This window comes from Periplaneta americana, chromosome 4, assembly GCF_040183065.1.
Source record: "Periplaneta americana isolate PAMFEO1 chromosome 4, P.americana_PAMFEO1_priV1, whole genome shotgun sequence".
NCBI classification, from domain to species: Eukaryota; Metazoa; Arthropoda; class Insecta; order Blattodea; family Blattidae; genus Periplaneta; species Periplaneta americana.
The window spans coordinates 167241208-167260942 of NC_091120.1; the positions used below are offsets into that span (position 1 = coordinate 167241208).

Sequence of the window (19735 nt, forward strand, 5' to 3'; positions counted from 1 at the left end):
CAAAGTAACTACTGTTACATCATAAGCAAAAGATACGTGTTCATGTGTTGTAAAAATGTCAGCTCTATAGCTTCAGCAGATTTCGAGAAAATAATTTAATATTCTGATGATAGGAAGTTGCTCACAAATATCACCTTAAAAGCATAATGCGATAAGAGTTTTGTTATGTAATATTAGTTACACTTAAAACATATGCAGTACCTAGGTAACTTTGCTTTGTACTGTAATATTGTTTTGATTGGTTTATTGATTACTTTTGTAAGGCTAAAGATACCATCAATATCAATTTCAATTTATCATGTCATAATCTCTTTCTTTGGAATATCGCTTTCTTTATGAATGATGTGTTTCATCCACTTAATACAATATAATAGTATACTACTATGGAATTTAAGTGAATATTCATTCTTAACTCTCTGCAATATTAAGAAATCAGTTTTAGTACTTTTGTTTTACAGACAATATAGATAATATTAAACAGAAAGAAGTCACATAAAAATAACGACATAAAATTTCACGTTCCGTCTGAAGTTTATGCATCACTGTTTTCTTAATCCAACAGGCTGCTTATTCATATACACAACCCTTCCTCTTTCCATACTTAGCGCTTAATGCCCGCGGACGACGTCAAGGTCAGAAAATGCGCTTGCTTTGACATCACTGCTGTATAATATCAGAATGTAATGTTACGTTGGGAAATATCGAGTATTTTATTCCCCAATACGACTACAGTCATGCTGTTATTTCTCAGAGGAGTCTTGATGCAATGTGACTCGCAACTTCAGGTCTGTTCTCAGGGGGCGCGGCGGTACGCAACGCGTTCCCTCTGGTGCGGCGCTCTTCCGCGATGGTGCTGGGGCGCCCCGAGCCGCTGGCACGGCCACTGCCCCGCCTGCTGTCCCTAGAGCTGTTCAACCCCGAGACGGACGACATGGACAGCGACTCGAGCGGGGTATCCTCGCCCGACTCCGTGAGTAGCGTGATCAGCGTGCTCACCGAGGAGCCGCCGCAGCTCACATCGTCCGCCACCGCCACAACGACCACGACGACTGTCACAACGCAACAAGGAACGCTAGGTGCGCTTTGCCCGCTATTCATTTAAACTGATGTGCGCTCTATCTATATAAAAAATTGAAATAATAGGACTATTGTTAATACTAATAGGGCTATGTAATACGAGATGTAGTTCCCATTTGTGCCACCAGTCAATAACATTCACTTATACAGGGTGATTCACGAGGATTTACCGCCAATTACAGAGCTTATTTCCTAAGACATTCTGAGCAAAATACGTCATATAAACATGTGTCCTAATCTCAATATTTTCAGAGTTAAACTAATTTGAAGCTGTTGGCAAAATACTTTTTTTCTTTAGTTTTAAGCAGGGTTTAAGTCACAGTCGCATTTTCCTACTCGACTTCTAAAATGCAACAGACTTTCAATGCAAATGTGCAAAAATGTGACAACCACATAATGGTAATGGACAAAATTAAATTAGAGATGTGTATGCACTAATCTTTATTACTATATCAACATAGCCTGTACTAATTATACTACTAATAATAAGTTAACAGCCTATTAATCTATCACCAATTTCAACATCGTCTCTTTTTACACTCAGTTATTACTAGTATTGTTATTACCAACTTTATTATTATCATCTTTATGTGACCTTTTTTCTTAAGTATTTTGTCTACCAAGTATGTATATTTATGAATGTTTCTATCTACTCTTCTTGAGAATGTGACCTTATTGCAAGAATTTTTAATTTTATTTTTGAAACAGTAGAGATTTCTATTTTCGTGAATTACCGGTATGTATAATCTGTATAATCAGAATCTTAAATTTTAATTCAGAAATAATAGGTATGTTTGGTGAACAATGTAAAATTGTATGTCATTTTCAAGTCTTTTTATCGAAACGGAACTGTCCCCGAACACGAGCTTTGCTCTTTCGGGGTACTTTCATGTAGCGTTTTTAATGTATATGTTATTATTAAATAAATAAAATAAAGAAAATAAAAAAAAGTAAAAAATCAGTTCTAGAGAATCTGAATTTAAATGAAATGCTAATGGCATGGGCAATATTGAAGAAGGTATTGAGCTACAGGTGTTCAGGAACGGATTTCGAAAAGTTGGTGCAATTTATGTAAGTAAAGTGAACAATTTTTTTTAATTGATTTATATAATTCCATCGCATGCTGTAAATTGTGAGCGAGGATTTAGTTGCATAAATCTTGTAAGAACTGTATTTAGAAATCGCCTTTCAGTAAAAAGAGTTAGCACTCTGCTAACAATAAATCTTGAAGGGTCTACTAGTAAAGAATTTTAATGTTTACAGTGACCATAAAATAACTTATTTTAATGTGATCAGTAGTAATTGATTATAAACATACCTACGTCTAAAGATTTAGTTACATAAATACACTCAGGGACAAAAAAAAACCGGACACTTCTATATTTGCTTGTATTTTGTTGCCAATTATTTCAAAATGAAACAAAACCCATTTAAACAAAATAATGTTCCATTTAGCACATTATACGACAAGATTTGAAAAAAATAAAAATCTCTGATGAGAAAATTTACAACAAATTAAAAGGGCGTATAACTATGGCATCGTTTGGTCAAACTGTTTTTTTCATTTTATGGTGCCTTAAACATTGAAAACTCTTTTTAGTAACGGGTATTACCCCCTCTGGCTTGAATAACTGCATCCATACGTCTTGGCATGCTCTCAATTTGGTTAGCAATGTCTTCTTGAGGAATAAGTTCCCATTCTTCGCCAAATGCTCGCCTCAACTCTTGTAACGATTCTGGTCTCGGTGTCTATTCTTAACACGCCATCCCAGCATGTCCCACACGTGTTCAATTCGGTTCATGTCTGGACTCCTTGCTGGCCATGGAAGAACATGGATTCCGACTTCTTGGAGATAATCTCCGACCGCATGGGGAATATGCGGCCGTGCATTATCATGCATTAAAACAAAATTATCGCCTACAAATTGGCCAAATGGCACAGCATGATCAGCCAAACATTCATTTATATACCTATCAGCTGTCAGTCTTCCATTTTCAACAAAAACCAACTCTGTACGAGCATCCGTACACACTCCTACCTAAACCATCACTCCACCACCTCCATACGGCACATTTTCGGAAATGCAACACTGTGAAAATCGTTCTCCCCTCCTTCTCCAAACTCTTTCACGTCCATCAGGTGAGCACAGATTGAAACGGGACTCATCGGTGAACAGAACACAGCTCCACTGTCCATTTCTCCAATCCCTGTGATCATTTGCAAAACGCAGTCATTCAACTCGATGCATCCTGAGAAGTCTGGGACCAGTTGCATGTCTACTTGATATCAGTCCACTTTCTTTCAACCTCCTTCTAACTGTTTTGGCCGAAGTTGGGCGTCCATGCATGTTAACAAATTACTGGGCTACACTAGTAGCTGGCAGGTTGCACTCCCTAAGAACTCTCAACACCATATACCTGTCTTCATTTGGATTTGTAGCTCTTGGACGACCCGAACCTGGTCTTCTGGGATATTCTAGGGTCTCTCTATACCGTTTTATGGCATTTTGGGTTATCATGGGTTGTGCTTCTAGCCGTATTCATAACATTTGCAATGTAACGTACACTGCGTCCATTATCGTAAAGGACTACAGCTCGAGCCACATCTTCAGGTCGCATCTTGTTTTAAGACAAATGTTACAACCCCACTTAAACTCAGAAAATGTAAAAATAAAGAAATAACGAATGATAACGATAATGAAGTACAAAATGATTGAGACAAAATTGTTATAGCTGAGACTCCGAAGGCAAAATTGGAATATTTGGTTGTAATGGCTTGTTTATAAAACAAAAAACAATCAACAATGTATACACGTCTCCATAACAACAGATGGCTACCATAATATTGTATGAGAAGATAATATTTTGCAAAATACCAGCAAATATTAAAGTGTCCGGTTTTTTTTGTCCCTGAGTGTATATCTAGAGTGTGGTAAAATGGATTGTAAGTAATAAAACTCCAAGAAACAAATGACATAACTTTTCGGTTCTGCATACTTTATTACTTTTATCTTTCTGTAGAACTATTTATAATATTGCAGAAGCTTTTCGTAATTTGAACAAATTTAATTTTTAATTTGTGGATTTTGGCGACAATTATTTATTTTTTAGCTTAAACCCAGGTTTTAAGAGTAAAAGAATATTACAAATAGAGAATGAACTCTTTAGAAGTATCATTTCTTTAATTGGCTAGTGTTCTGAAGATAAAAATGTGTTGTTAATTGCTTTGTGCAGATTTTAGTTTTCAATTTATAAAAAAATTAAACTATTCTTGCGCACTTATCACAACAATTGTTATAAATCATACGACTTTAGGAATTTGATTCTTTACAGTTTAATTTTGCATCCTAATGTACGTCGTAAGGAATCTACAAGAGTGGCGTGATTTGTAACAATTGTTGTGATAAGTGCATAAGAAAAATGTAATTTTGTAGTTAAAAATCGAAAAAAAAAATCTGTACGAAGCAACTATGGAATTCACAATAAATTGTTAGCTTCAGAATACTAGCTAATTAAAGAAATGCCACTCCTGAATAGGCCTAGTTCATTCTTTATCTGTAATATTCTTTTACCCTTAAAACTAAAGAATAATGGTATTTTACAAACAACTTCAAATTAATTTAACTCTGAAAATATTGAGAATAGGACCCATATTTATATGACTTTTTTGCCACCGGTGTAGCTCAGTCGGCTAAGGCGCTTGCCTGCCGATCAGGAGTTGCGATCGGGCGCGGGTTCTATTCCCGCTTGGGCTGATTACTTGGTTGGGTTTTTTCCGAAGTTTCCCCAACCGTAAGGTAAATGTCAGATAATCTATGGCGAATCATGGCCAAATATCTCGCTATAACCAATTCCATCGACGCTACATAACCTCGTAGTTGATACAGCGCCGTTAAATAACCAAGTAAAAAAAAATATGACTTGTTTGCTCAAAATGTCTTTAGAAATATAATAGTAGTTTTATTTTCCCTGGCAGAGTTAAGGCCATCAGACCTTCTCTTCCACTCAACCAGGATCAAATCACATACAGAAAAATATAAACCGGTATACAAATATTAACTTAAAAATAATAATAAACATAATTAAGTAAAAATAGAGAGAGATTGAAAACATATAGGCCTACACAATCAGTATTAACTTTAAAATAACAATAATAAAAAATATATAATAAAAAAAAAGAGACTGAATACATAATCAAAACAGGAAAATACATTCTAGTATACAGTATTAACTAAAAAAAATAATTAATACATATGAATATAATCTCACAACTAAAGTAATAAAATTACTATGACCAGCACAGCACGTGTTACATTGAGACAATGACAATTACCTAGATATAAGTGTTAATGGAAAAATAAAGTAATGAGTGTGTAAAATAATAATAATAATAATAATAATAATAATAATAATAATAATAATAGTAATAATAATAATAGTAATAATAATAACAATAAATAAATAAATAAAAACTATACCTAAAAACTAATTCTTTGCATTTAAAATATTTCTAAACAACCTAATTTTAAACAACTGAGGACTAAGACTACCCCTGATTTCGAGCGGCAGCGAATTCCATGAGCGGGCCATGGCTATTGAGAAAGAACTTGAGTACAGAGATGTCTGATGACGTGGTATTGATAGCAACAGATTGTGCTGTGAACATGTATTTCGATTATGATGTGAAATATGCTCCGTAAGTGTCACTAACTCCTCGTGAATCACCCTATCTGTAATTTCAATAATGTCGCGATCATATGCAGTTTTCTAACGTATTTATCTGTGATCAAAACTACTTGCAGAGCTGCCGGCGGAAGAAGCAACCACGCCGGTACAGCCGTTGTGTTCACCCTCCAGTCTTCCTCCCCCGACACCGGCAAGCACAAGCACAACAACCAGTCCCAAAGCGCCAGAGATAGTAACAGAGCGGCTACTGCTAGAAGTGCAGGAGGCCGTGGAAGAGAAGACGGGTAGCAGCGAGTCGTTGACGACGGAGCAGCCTCCGCGGGTTTCGCCTTCCTCGCTGAGTCTGCTAGAAGCGGCGGCCGACGTGGCGAGCTCGCTGGAGGACGCGGTGGACGCCGTGATCCAGTCGAGCCCCCGCGCGCGGCGCAGGAAGCTGCAGCTGCTGGAGAACAACGACCCCATGGCGGTGCTGCAGGGGGGCTGCTTCAGCGGGAGCAGCAGCAGCAGCAGCTCGTGGAGCGGCGGCGACAAGCTGTACCCGGGCTACGACAGCGACTGGAGCCTGCACAAACCCGCCACCACCACTACGAGTCCTGTGGTCGACCCCAGGAACAACAACTACCCCTGGAGCGTGGGGCATTCTCCCGGCGAGAGCAGGAAGCTGTCGCCGCGCTATGATGAGTATGTCCCCGAAGAGAGCGAACCCCAGGTACGTCAGTTACAGTCCCCGTCACCGTTTTTGGCGTGTGAAGTAAGTAATGGGAACGTTAAGTGCTAGTGTCCTACCTTTATCGTAATCAGACAACTGTGTTTGACAAATAATAATAATAATAATAATAATAATAATAATAATAATAATATATTTAACCTGCAGAGTTAAGGCCATACGGCCTTCTCTAACACTCAACCAGGAGTAAAAACTGCGTTACAAAAACCTACAAATTTACAAGGTACACTACAATTTTACACACAAAACTGAATAAGATAATAATAATAAAATGTAAACAACAAGTAAAAAGAAATCAGACATAATATATAACATACAGAAAGAAAGGGAAAAAGCAAATGGCTGATGTGACGTGTATAGGAAGTGTTACCATCCTCAGCTGCACTAGCAACATGCTCACAAACTGAACACTGTACTCTAGGACACACGCCAAAAACGCTGGCGCCAGTTGTACCACATTTATCATGTAGAGCAGCCATTTTCAAGCGATGTGCAGCGAATAATCCGCTGGTGTGCCGCGATAAAATGAAAACAGTGAAGTCCACATCTGTGGAGTAACGGTTAACGCGTCTGGCCGCGAAACCGAGTGGCCCGGGTTTGATTCCAGGTCGGGGCAAGTTAACATGGTTGAGGTTTTTCTTCTGGGATTTTCCCTCAACCCAATATGAGCAAATGCTGGGTAACTTTCGGGGGGCTGGACCACGGACTCATTTCACCGGCATTATCACGTTCATCTCATTCAGACGCTAAATAACCTAAGAGGTTGATAAAGCGTCGTAAAATAACCTACTACTGAAAATAGTGAAGATTGTCGTAGTAAATTGGAAGAGTGTTAGTAAAAAGAGTAGTAAAAGAGTGAGTCCACAAGAGTGCGCTCCTTGCATAATGGCAGTTGACTTAATATATGTCAACATACTGTATATGTCGAAGTTGAGTTAGGACACAAAGGGGAAAAACACTAGAGAGGAGGATTCGATCCGGTGCTGTGGATTGAACTTCGGCTTCTACCTATGGGGAGCTCTAAAGAACACAGTGTACGCCACAATCCGGGTCCTTGCTTCTACGTATCAACTGCTCTAACCACTGAGCTACGCCACAAAACCACAAACACTGGAGGAACTGAGAGTTCAGACTGAACATACCTGTAATGATATTCCATTAGCAACAATCCAGTTGGTATGTTACTCTGTTGTACGTCGTTGTTGGGAGTGTATTGTGGTGGAAGGGGGCCATTTTGAACATGTACGGCATTAAGAAATACAAAACCGCAAAAATTGTATTTCTGCCTCATCTCATTACTGAGAAATAGTGTTTCAAAATGTGTACACATCAATTTGAGACACACTGTATATTCTAAACCAATGGTTCCAAAGTAGGGGGGCATGTTGAGGGTTTTAGGAGGCAATAATATTGACTGTCTTCGGACAGTTGAATAAACAACAACACACGAGATAAACTACATATTAGATTCACAAAGTAGTTGTTCAGCTGATGATAGTAAATACTGTATCATATTTCAGATTTTCTCCAATAACATCTTATGACGTAGAGTGAATATTTTCAGAGTACACACATTGTTTATTTTTTCTGAACATAAAAGGAATATTTCTTTTGATAAAATGAAAATGTTCGTTTTATATTTTTTATAATAAAAAGGCTAAAATCATAATAATTGTATACTTTGTTATTTTTATATGTATGGGTAAATTATTTTATATCGGGAGTTACGAAGTTAAGAATTACAAATTATTGTTTTTTGATATTATTTGTTTATTATTTTCTTGTTCTAAGATCGTGGACGATTAGAGTATATGTTTGGTTACCACTCGGCTGTACATGTTTGTCGTTCTGGCTCACTGACACTGAAAGCGGCGCTACTACTCTTCATTCAGTAGAGATATAGTCCAAGCTCAAACAACTTAAAAGTTTTGGTACCAATTTCCTAGAGTCTCATTATAACTAGGGGGCGGATGTTGATGACCTAAAAATCTACTTAAAATGATCAATAAAATCCCCTTAAAATAATGGGAAAATGAAATAAAATTAAAACAAAATCACATTTAAATATTATTCACCGTAGACCTACTCGCACCACAATTTCTTAAAAATTAGTCACCTTGTTTCAATGACTGCCCTGCAAATGTCGAAGAGAGGAGGCAACTTCCTGGAATTTGACTAAGATAAAGGAAAAGAGCATGCAACGAAATGAAAGTTTTAAGGGAAAAGTATAGAAAACTATAATTGTCCAGGAAAAGGTAAAAAATTTCCCACCTTCCAAACATGAATTCTAAAGACACACTCGTACCAACAAAAGAACAGTAGCGGTCAAAGCCCTCACTTAAACTTATACCTGGTAAGGTTTATCTTGTCTCAATAGCAATAAAACCAAGTCGCTTCAAATGAGGGTGCAGATTATAGGAGGGTTGTAAATTTTCAGGATTCCTTTCAAAATCTTGTTATTGTATAGGCTGCCGGAATTCAGTTTCTTGAAAGACAAACTCAGTGACGGAACTACACAGTACGAAGAGAGATATTTTGTTATTTTATTTTGCGCTACAGAATGTATCAACTAGTCCCTTCCGCCACTGGATGGATGGACAGCATCGCTCCACTCTCCCATCGCCCTAACAATACAGATGAAGTAAGACATATCTCCTTTCTCTCTCTTTTCACAGTGAGACAAGATACATCACACAGCCTTTTAGCTGTTGTCAAGCATTTTATATTATTTCTGTTGTGTGAAGTGAAGCCTTCAGTGAAATGAGGGATGGACTTTAGAGTCTGTCCCAAACTATAAAACTCAAACTTCACTGTTATTCACTTATTCAGTAGGTAATTACTAGTAGGGACTACTACTGATCTGTTTGCTTAGAAAAAGATTTAACAGGCCTATATGTAATGAAGAAAGTAAAATGCATTCAAAATGATCTAGAAGTTCTTCAAAATATTAAAAATGAGCAAAGAATTCCGAAAAAATGTAAAAATTACCTATTAATTCAAAAACGTCAAAAAATGCAAAAAATGCAATATAAGAAATTAATTTTTTGCGTTGATATTAACATAGAAAGGATTTATATATTAATAGGCATCGTCCTAATGTGAAAAAGAAGAAGATGACTTTTCAACAACATCCGCCCCCTAACTATAACACATTTTAGTCTTCCTGTTCTATACAGGGTGTTAAAAATAACGTTTACAACGTTTCAGGGATAATAGAGGAGGTAAAACAAATATCTTTTGTAAGTGACAAAACTTTGGCAGATACGCCGTTTTATTGTGTACGTAAGTGTTAATGTAATCCATAAAGAAGACCAATTGTCGTTTTAGAGCTGGTGTTCAAACTGCCGTCCATTGAAGGCATTGCACAACTGGTACCTTCGTACAATGGAGTGTCTGCAACGCTCAAAAAGGCCAACAATGTCTCTAATAACATGTGCAGCTTCAACAACGCGAGCAACTAAGTCTTCTGCCATATCGATCGGTGTCTCATACACAAAACGTTTCACGTCTCCCCACAAAAAGAAATCCAGTGGGGTTAGGTCCGGTGATCGAGGTGGCCACGGTACCGGCCCCACCCCTGCCAATCCAACGATCGGGGAATGTAGCAATTAGGTGGTTCCTGACACGACGATCAAAGTGTGGAGGGGTACCGTCATGCTGAAACCATATTCGTTCTCTGATGTTCAATGGGAAATTTTCTAAAAGTTCTGGGAGGACGTCGCGTAGAAAAACAAAATAATTACCACCGGATACTGTTAGGCAACAGATAAAGCCCTACAACATGGTCGTGCACAAACAGAACTAACTAGTGTGTGTTGTGACGGAAGTCAAGTCATCTATCCTTCAGGCCATCTAGCGGCAAAACGGCGCATCTGCTAAAGTTTTATCACTTAAAAAGAGGTTTGTTTTTACCTGCTATATAATCCCTGAAACGTTGTAAACGTTATTTTTAACACCCTGTATACAAGCAATGTTTCTCAAGATCTAGAAAACATATTACGAGATTATATCATATTACCCTCCAAAAGAGCCAATCTTCAACGAAAAATAAAACCAATGAATGCCTCTACTCGCCAGGAGGAGACTTGGGACGAAAACTGCCGTCAGCACCTGGCGGACTTCGCCGAGAAGCTAAGCGAGAAGTTGCTGGAGGAGATCGACCAGTACCGCAAGCAGACGTGCCAGCAGTCGTCTAGGCACAACAAGATCCTGGCCGGCCTCGAGCGCCACCTGGACGACCCGTACCTGTCCAGGCTGAGCGAGGAGCTGCACGACCTCACCAGGCTGAGCGAGGAGCTGCAGGAGCGGAACTCCTTCCTGGCCAGTCTCAACAACAATGCCACGGACACCGCGACCCTGCCGCCCTCGCTGCTCATCCACGACCCCCTCAAGACGCTGTACGACGACCCCTTCCTGTCGCCCAGCGCTGTCGAGCTCAACTCCAACACTGTCGTCATCGACCTCAGCGAGCACATCGAGGAGCAGGTACGCTGACTTCGGTTATTCTTATCCTTTATCAAAGTTTAAATAGTTTAAAATTGAAGTAGGTTTTTTAATCTTAAAATCACTAGTGGCTCGGGGTAATTTGGCTATAGTCACAGTCTAGTACAGGCCTGCACAAACAGCGCTCAACGAGCGCGCGCGCTCCTTCGGAGCGGGAGAGCGGTGTTTACCGCTCGCCGAAACGGAGAGGAAGATACGTCAGAATGACATAGACTTGCTATAGGTAGAGGAGAGGGAAACGACCACTCAGTTATCTAGTGGAGTGCAGTGTGTAGGCCTATTCTCAGTAACTGTTTCACGTTGCTTACCTACTGCTACAGTACAGTATGGAGGAATCTAAAAGACGGAACATAACATTTAACATTTAATGATTTACAGCTCGAACTTATTGATCTTCAATGTGACCTAAGGACTAAAGATCCTTTGAATAATACTACTAGCCTGTTTGAGATTTACAAGACTAAACATTAGCAATAATATCCACGACTACACAGGCTGGCTGTGAAAATGATTGCTATGTTTGGCTCAACATTTATATTTGTGAGCAACTGTTTTCTATAATCAACTTTAATAAAGGCAGACATCGAACATCTGTAACTGATGTTTCATTATGATCAGTAAGCTACTGTTCCTTTCAGCTGCCAACAGCATAAAACCTCGTTTTTATGTACTGATAAATAGAAATATAACAAAATGATATTGTACACTTAAGTAGCTATAGAATTTCTATTACTTCTGTAAAATAAATATTTCTTTATTAATTAATAATAGTCCAAGATAGTTTTGCAAACACTGAACGGGAATTCATTTCATAAGCACTCGTAATTTTTGTGTTTATTTTGTACGAGATCACCCCTTCTTCCAGACCACCCTTATACAGAGCGCAGCTAATATCTGCATTCCGCTCATGAGCTTTGAGCTGGCTCGGAGAGCGCAAACCTTGTGCAGGCCTGGCCTAGAATATATACAGTCACGAAGCTCAATATGTAGTAAATATGTACCCACAGATAGTTGCTAACCACTAGAATAGCTAATAGGCCTATCGCCTCATTACAGACAATGCGAAATAATACCGGCACATCTATTGTTCCTAGCACCCTCACAACTCAAGCTTCGTGACTGTATATACTAGACTGTGGTATAGTGGGGTAATTTGAGTATAAGTGACAATTTATTGAATTAAACTTTAACTAATCTTCAAACACTGTCTAATTTAATATACATGGTGAGCCTAAGTAATGTCAATTTCAGATGGTTATTCTTTGAGCCACTTCAAACAAAAGAGTTTAATAAAATTTTACTTCCTATTGGAGATAAAAATTGCTTTATATGAAAATTCCATAGCGTGTTTTGGGAAAGTCACTAATTTAATTCCCAATATGTTCAGTCAATTTAAGATAGTAATGTATTATTATGATAATAAATTATTGAAATAATTTTAGTTTTGTCTTTCAAATGTGCAAAAATTTGATCCGAACAAATGTAATTTTTCATTCTGCAAAGGAATTTTACAATGTTACATTTGTTTGGCTCAAATATTTGGACATATAAAGGATGAAATTAAAATTATTTCAATCATTTATTATCATAATACACTGTTCTCTTAAATTGAATGAGCATATTATGGGATTATATCGACGGCTTTCCCAAAACACGCTATGAAATGTTTCATATAACACAATGGTTATCTCGAAAAGGAAGCAAAAAACGAGCAAAGCTATATTAATTCTTTTGTTTGAAATATCTCATTACCTATGGTTCAACCTGTATATTGTCCATTTCACAACTGTTTATCATGGAGTGTTAAAAATTTGTATAGATCACGCTGATACTGCCTGGTAAATAAAAACTACTTTTTGTTTACCAGTCTGTGAAATAACATGACATTCAAAGCAATACTGACGGGAAACTAGGTGTGCTATAGTAACTATATTTTTGTATGTGTATATTACACATGTTTAGAATACGGTATGTTTTTTAAAATGTAGTAATATTATCATTCACAGTTTGTTAGTAAATTACAATTTACAAACTTGGGGTAATTTAGGCATAAATTACAATATATTGAATAAAACTTTACCTAATCTTCAAACACATAACAATTTTATATATTTTGTCTATTTCAAAATTGCCTAACGGAGTATTAAAAATGTGTGTTGATTACATTTATACTACATTACACATATCGAGATCATGTTTTTAGTAAATTCAGTAATATATGGATATCAATAGTTTGTCTTAAACTACAATTTTAAAAACGTGGAGTAATTTGGGTATAATTACAAGTTAATTGGCAACTGACCTTGTTATTCGTTTCAGGTCATGTCACATACACAAATATTATGGATTGGTGAAAGACAAATAAGTATCCAAATTGTTATCTGTCACAGATTTTAATGAAAGACATTTTAAATTCACAAAATAAGCCTTATCAAGGACTTAAGTATTCTCTGACATTTTTTTTATCTTATTAGGTCTAATTAAAATGTTTAAATGCCTACCTAACCTGTATGGAAATATAAAAATTGGAGATTTATTCTTCGAAGAGGTGGAAAAATTCAAATATCTTGGAGCAACAGTAACAAAATAATATAGGCTAAATGACACTCGGGAGGAAATTAAACGCAGAATAAATGTGGGAAATGCCTGTTATGATTCCGTTGAGAATCTTTTGTTATCTAGTCTGGTGCCAAAAAAAATCTTTATATATGGTTATCACAAATAATGTGATAGATATTGTCAAAAGTGTCAGTGCATGTTTTATCATAATTTTTGTATGCGTTCATAGCCAGCTGCCCTTAAAATTGCCTTAAAATCTTATTCTCTATTACTAATTATTTCTTCTAAAATATGTATTTATATCATCTGTATTATCTTAAAAACACGCCGAAATTTCCTACCTCTCCTTTTCTTTTTACCAATACACATCGTTACGATATTGTGAGTAGCTAACACTTATTAGCAGGAGGTGACCCCAGAGCCTGAACCGGAACCAGACGCAAATCTGGGCATCAGCAGCGAGTCCACGGAAGACCTCTCCAACGCGAGCGACGTGGTGCTCGACTGCAACTCCTGCTCCAGGCAGACCAGCGACGACATCACAGAGGACCTGGAGACATGCGTCGAAGTCCTGGGCAAGGGTGACACCGACGACCTCCAAGAGGAAGTAGCGGACGAGTCTCTGGAGGAAGTGACGCAGGAGGCGTGCAACGAGAGCAGCGCGGAAGAAGACACGACGGTGCAGGCGGCGGCTGAAGAAACCGTTCCAACTCCGACGCCAGCAACGCAGGGGAACCCGACACAGCCCGACGTCGAACAAGGCCCTCTGCTGAGGAGCGTCGCCGGCAGCGCCGTGTCGCTTCGCCCCGGCTACTCCATGGAGTCCAGCGACGCGGGGGACATGTCGGAGCAGACCGCCACTAGCGGTAGCGACTGCAGTCGGCGCGACACGAACTCTGCGGGCAAGACAGCGAGTACGGCGTCGCTGGGACCCAACTCGATGGAGTCCAGCGATGCCGGCACGGGCAGCGGAAGCGACTGCAGCCGAGATCTTCGCTATGCGGACAGAAGGGCTGTCCGCTGTGACGGCAGATCGTCTTCCGAAGAAGCGCCTCCTAGAGGCGTTACGCTGGTGAGGCAGAAGGCGGCGGTTCAAGAGCCGCCCGAAGCTCTCACCAAGACAGAGAGCTGCGCTTCATCCCTCAGTGGCTCCACTTCCCAAGAGTCTCTGCCTTCCGACAACGGAGGGGGAGCCATCACCTTCCACAGGTACTACCACGTGTTCCGCGAGGGAGAGCTCGACCAGTTGATAGAGCGATATGTCGAAAATCTGCACATCATTTCCTCGTACTACGACCATGCCAATTGGTGTGTGGTGGCTGAGAAGGTCCATGTCTGGACCATCTGACGTGCCAGAATGAAACTCTGGCCTTTTAATTATTGGAACACGCAAAAGAAGTTCCTAACTGGAACTTACTGCTCTAATGAAGGTCCAAGATGGGTTTTGTGACATGAGAGAATAACTTGATATGCCCTGCCGTAGAGTTCTCATGCTGAAGACGTAAGACATAGGTATATTAATAGCAATACCAAAAACAATTACATTTCAGTCTGAGTTATCCATTCATGGAAGACAATAACTTTTCATAATCTATTATACCTATCTTCTAATAATTTTTCTATCAGTTTCTCCTAACAAAAACGTTTTTGACTATCGGTTTTACTGAAGTCTTTAAATGTGATGTCCTTTGCACTTGTGTTAACCAACTGGTACATCCTGCCAATTATCTTAAAAAGTCACAAACTCATTTAATGAGTGGCAAAGGTGCTATAGGTACAAGTTAGAGATTTCTTTATAAAAGATTAGTTTTAATATAGTACCAATTGGCAGGTCTACCTTTTGGTTGGTGTGTCTGTATGCAAGAATATTGGACATCATACTGAATTCCAATATTTGCACGTTTTATGAGATAAGAATCAGGCAGATTTAAGAATCGAGTTCACGATGACGGAGTCAGAAAACGGGACAGTGAAGTTAAACGCACAAAATTGGAATTACAAAAAAAATACGAGTATGCCACAAAGACAAGAGTCAAAAAGCCTATTCTTTCTGACTACGTACATTCTGCTGAATAAGATTTATAAATTTCAGAATAACATTAAAATAGCATGAACAAATAGTGAGAATGGCACTGATAGATCCATTTTCATATTTTAATTATAAACCAACAAAAAATTTGAATTGGCAGATCGATAAAACGCTAGGGGGACCAGTTTAAGCTATTCTAAATTTTGTGAAACTGGAAAATGTTAATTTTAATTCGTTCAATGCTGAAATTCTGTAGGCAAAAAAATGCCATAATCATATATTTATTGTTCCATCACCGAACCTGCAACTCCCAACAAACAACTATAGAGGAAATAAGATTATTTTTATTCGTTTATTTAAAGACGCTATATTAACCACTAAGTTATTTAGTGTCGATGAAATTGGTGATAGTGTCATGGATTCAGCGAGATGAGGCCGATGATTCGCCATGTGATTATTTGACATTCACTTTATAGTTTGGAAAAACCATGAAAAAAACTAACAAGTTAATGAGTATCGAACCCACCGCAAGATCTATCAACTCATGGATAAAGTTTGTGGATCTCTATCTTTCTACCTCTCACATGTCTCTCTTCTGCGATGAAAAGACAAATTCTAGCATTTACTCGCAAATGGAATTATGTAAGATCGTTATTAAAATTTACGATATACTGTAATAATACGTAGACTTTCTAAACAGAGTCCCATTTTTCATCTGATATTCTCTATTTAAGTATATTTTGCACTCAAAGCTTTACTATTTTACTGTTCCATAAAGGACTTAATTTTAAAATAGATATTGATGTAAGTTTTTATTTTTGGCTTATTATGCTTAACGCATCATTTTTCAAATTGTTCCTGATGAACAGTATACCTCTGTTGGCCTACAGCTCACATAATATTTAACTATTAGAAGTAACAAGGGTGCCTTAGGAAAAGTGACTAGTTTATGCAAAACCGTCATAAATCATTTTATAACATATTATGGCCTAAAATTGATGCTTTATAATAAGTTACGTATTTCATTCTTTATAACAAGTATATTTGTACTAACTACCTTTTGATTTCGGAGTTTTTAAATAATTCAGTAGAATTGTAGAATCATATCCTAGTATATCTGAATCGCAAAGAACTTAATCAGCATTTCCAAAAAATCACCAATAATTTGAGTTTAACAAGTATCCACCATTAGCAAATATATATATATAAACTTTAAATTTAAGCAAAATTATACTCCTGTGGTGATGATCAGGGCTAAATAGAATTAATCTCTCATGAAGATATAAACGTAGCAAAATCCAGTACAATTAGGAAACCTGGAGATGTTTGTGATGTACATAAGTTGAAACTGTCTTCAACAGTAGTTTGAAAGAAATGTTTAAACGTTAAAGAGCGTTTTGTCAATTGTAAACTTATAAGAAAACGAAATATATTAATATAAAATTACATATAACAATAAGTATCACAAGTTTTTATTTATTATTAACATTAATGTGCTATTCAACACCGATTAGCCGGAAAAAAAAAACAGATCATTAAGATCTTGACGTCTGAAATACAAACTGTGACACTTAAAATAATCACGATTTGTTTCGTAGCTATTCTTGAGTCATTATTAAAGGAGGAAGTTCGTACCAAAACATACAGGGTGATTCAAAACTAATGTTACAGAAGAATATGGTAGATAGAGGGTACTAAAACATTTTCATTAAGCAATTTGTGTCCTATCTCGCACCGGTGCGGCGTTACACTTGTTTTAGTTTTGTGGCTGTTTGCCATGTTGTGCTCGTTTGTTGTTTCTATGCGCATTGATGCGTAATTGTCTCAGTCCACATATCATGGCAAATCGCCTAAAGGGAAAAAATTACAGGGACTTTATGGAAAACATTCTGTCCGTTTTACTGGAAAAGGCAAAGCTTGCAGTACGCACCAGGACATGGTTCCAGCATGACGGAGCTCCTGCGCACTTCAGTCTTGGGGCAAGACAACACCAGACGGCAACATTTGGTGACAGATTGGATTGGTTAGCAAGAAGTCAAGCGGATTAATATCTGGTGATCTTGCTGGTCATGGGACGAGACCTTCATAACCAATCCATCTGTCACCAAATGTCGTCTGCTTTTGCCTTAGCGCAAGACAAGTACTGCGTACTGCAAGCGGTACCTTTTCCAGTAAAACGGGCAGAATATTTTCCAAAAAGTCCCTGTAATTTCTCTCTTTACGCGATTTGCCTTGGCATGTGAACTGAGACAATGACGCATCATGTGCGTAGCAACAAGAAACAAGCATAACATGGCAAACAGCCACAACACTAAAACAAATGTAGCGATGTACCGGTGAGAGATAGGACACACATTGCTTAATAAAAAATGTTTGTTTTAGTGCCCTCTATCTATTCTGTAACATAAGTTTTGAATCACCCTGTATATTTCAGGTTGTGTGCAGCCACGCATATAGATCATCTCGGCTCTATTGCATTAGTTGTCTGCTGTGTATATTACATTCTGTTCAGATAAACAACACACAGTATATCCGCAACTGTGGATGGATGACTTTCGTAACTATATTACAGCAATATGCACAATAGAAAAGCAGTTTCATTACGTGCTAACGTTTGCAGTGAAGTTGTGCAGTTTAGTGAGCGGTTTTAACTTGGCAGAATTTAAATGATCTAATCACACGAAGTTAAATGCAAAACTTCAAGATTTACTGGTAATCATAGAAGCCTATGTGGAAATTATGTAATGTGTATACAAAATGTAAAGAATGAATATTATTTCAGAGGCACTGTGCTACGAAATATTTATATGGATTATTATTTTTTTTTTTTTTGTATGGTGGATACAACAATCAAGAGAAACATTCTACTACAAAATTTGACTCAAAATAGACATAATTTTTTTTCTTTCTCGACTTACGTTGTTATTATGTTTCCTTATCTCTTCAAACAATTGCCTGCAGCAGTCAGTCTTATTATTGTTCAATCCGCAGAAGTCCCAATAGTTATTAAAGTAAAAAAAAAAATGAAAAATTTTCTTGAATTAAATTATTGATTTAATTTGATGTGACATGTACGAAATGAGCTATTATATTCACAATGCTATTTTTCGCTTGGTGATACAGTAAGGAATACTGTATCATATTTCAGATTTGCTCCAGTTACGTCTTGTGACGTAGAATAGACATTTTCAGAGTACAAATATTTTTTGAACATAGAAAAGTATAATGACAAACTGAAAATGTAAATTATTAATTGTAACAAGGCTAGGTACATATTACTTTTTTTTTGTTATTCTTATAATAATATGTGTAAATTATTTTATATTGGAAATTACGAAGAATATAATTGCCAATTACTGTTTTTTACACAATGTTAATTGTACATTTTGTTTCTAATTCTAAGGCTCTGAATCATTAGCACAAAGATAAGTTTGATTACCACCGGACTGTTTGTTTTGCTGATTTGTTTACGTTGACAGCTGCGTCATTACAGTTCATTCAGTAGATATATAGTCCAAGCTCACACAACTTAACAGTTTTTGTACGAACTTCTTACCTCTGGTCATTAGAGAGAAATGTATACGAACGTAGCGGCATGAACTTATGTTGGGTACTTTCTAATTTAGTCCAGTAAGATGTTGTGACATAATTCTAGACTTCATTTCGAGTTGACGCTCTAAGGTAAGATATTAAAAGTGAACCAAGCGTAGAGAAAAGTAATTGACCGTATTAGACCTACCATTCTATACATGGTTATAAATATGAAATGTACTACATGATTGTAAAACTTAAGTTTACTGTCCAAGGCCTTCACTTAACAGGCTTACAAGTTCTTCACACTAGCGAAATACATACCTATTTACTATTTCACTCTTAACAAAAATTCAACCAATGAAATATTTTCAGATTTATATTACAAAATGCGATCTGAAGATCCCAATCATGATGCTACATGTTGACTAAGCTCGCTCCAATGTTACGTTGCAGCCATACCCTCCATATACCAAATATATATTTCCTTTCCCAAAATACATTTTTGAGACTCACTCAAAATGACAGGTAATTTTTTTAAATGCTCAGTAAAATTACAGGCCTAAAAATAATGAGTATTACACTGTATTGTGGTGCACCATTAGCTGAACGTCTATATCGTC

At 37.4% G+C, this 19735-nt stretch overlaps 1 protein-coding gene across 1 annotated transcript in view; it reads left to right on the forward strand.

The window, feature by feature from the left end:
* Positions 1-15287, forward strand: part of LOC138698969 (uncharacterized) — a 109368-nt gene extending 94081 nt beyond the window's left edge. Inside the window, exons 9-12 of the mRNA XM_069825156.1 lie at positions 786-1076; positions 5880-6472; positions 10568-10975; positions 13959-15287. Of these exons, the coding sequence (XP_069681257.1) occupies positions 786-1076; positions 5880-6472; positions 10568-10975; positions 13959-14900 (2234 nt within the window). The 3' untranslated portion in view covers positions 14901-15287. The remainder of the gene's footprint in view (positions 1-785; positions 1077-5879; positions 6473-10567; positions 10976-13958) is intronic.
* Positions 15288-19735: the final 4448 nt, after the last annotated feature.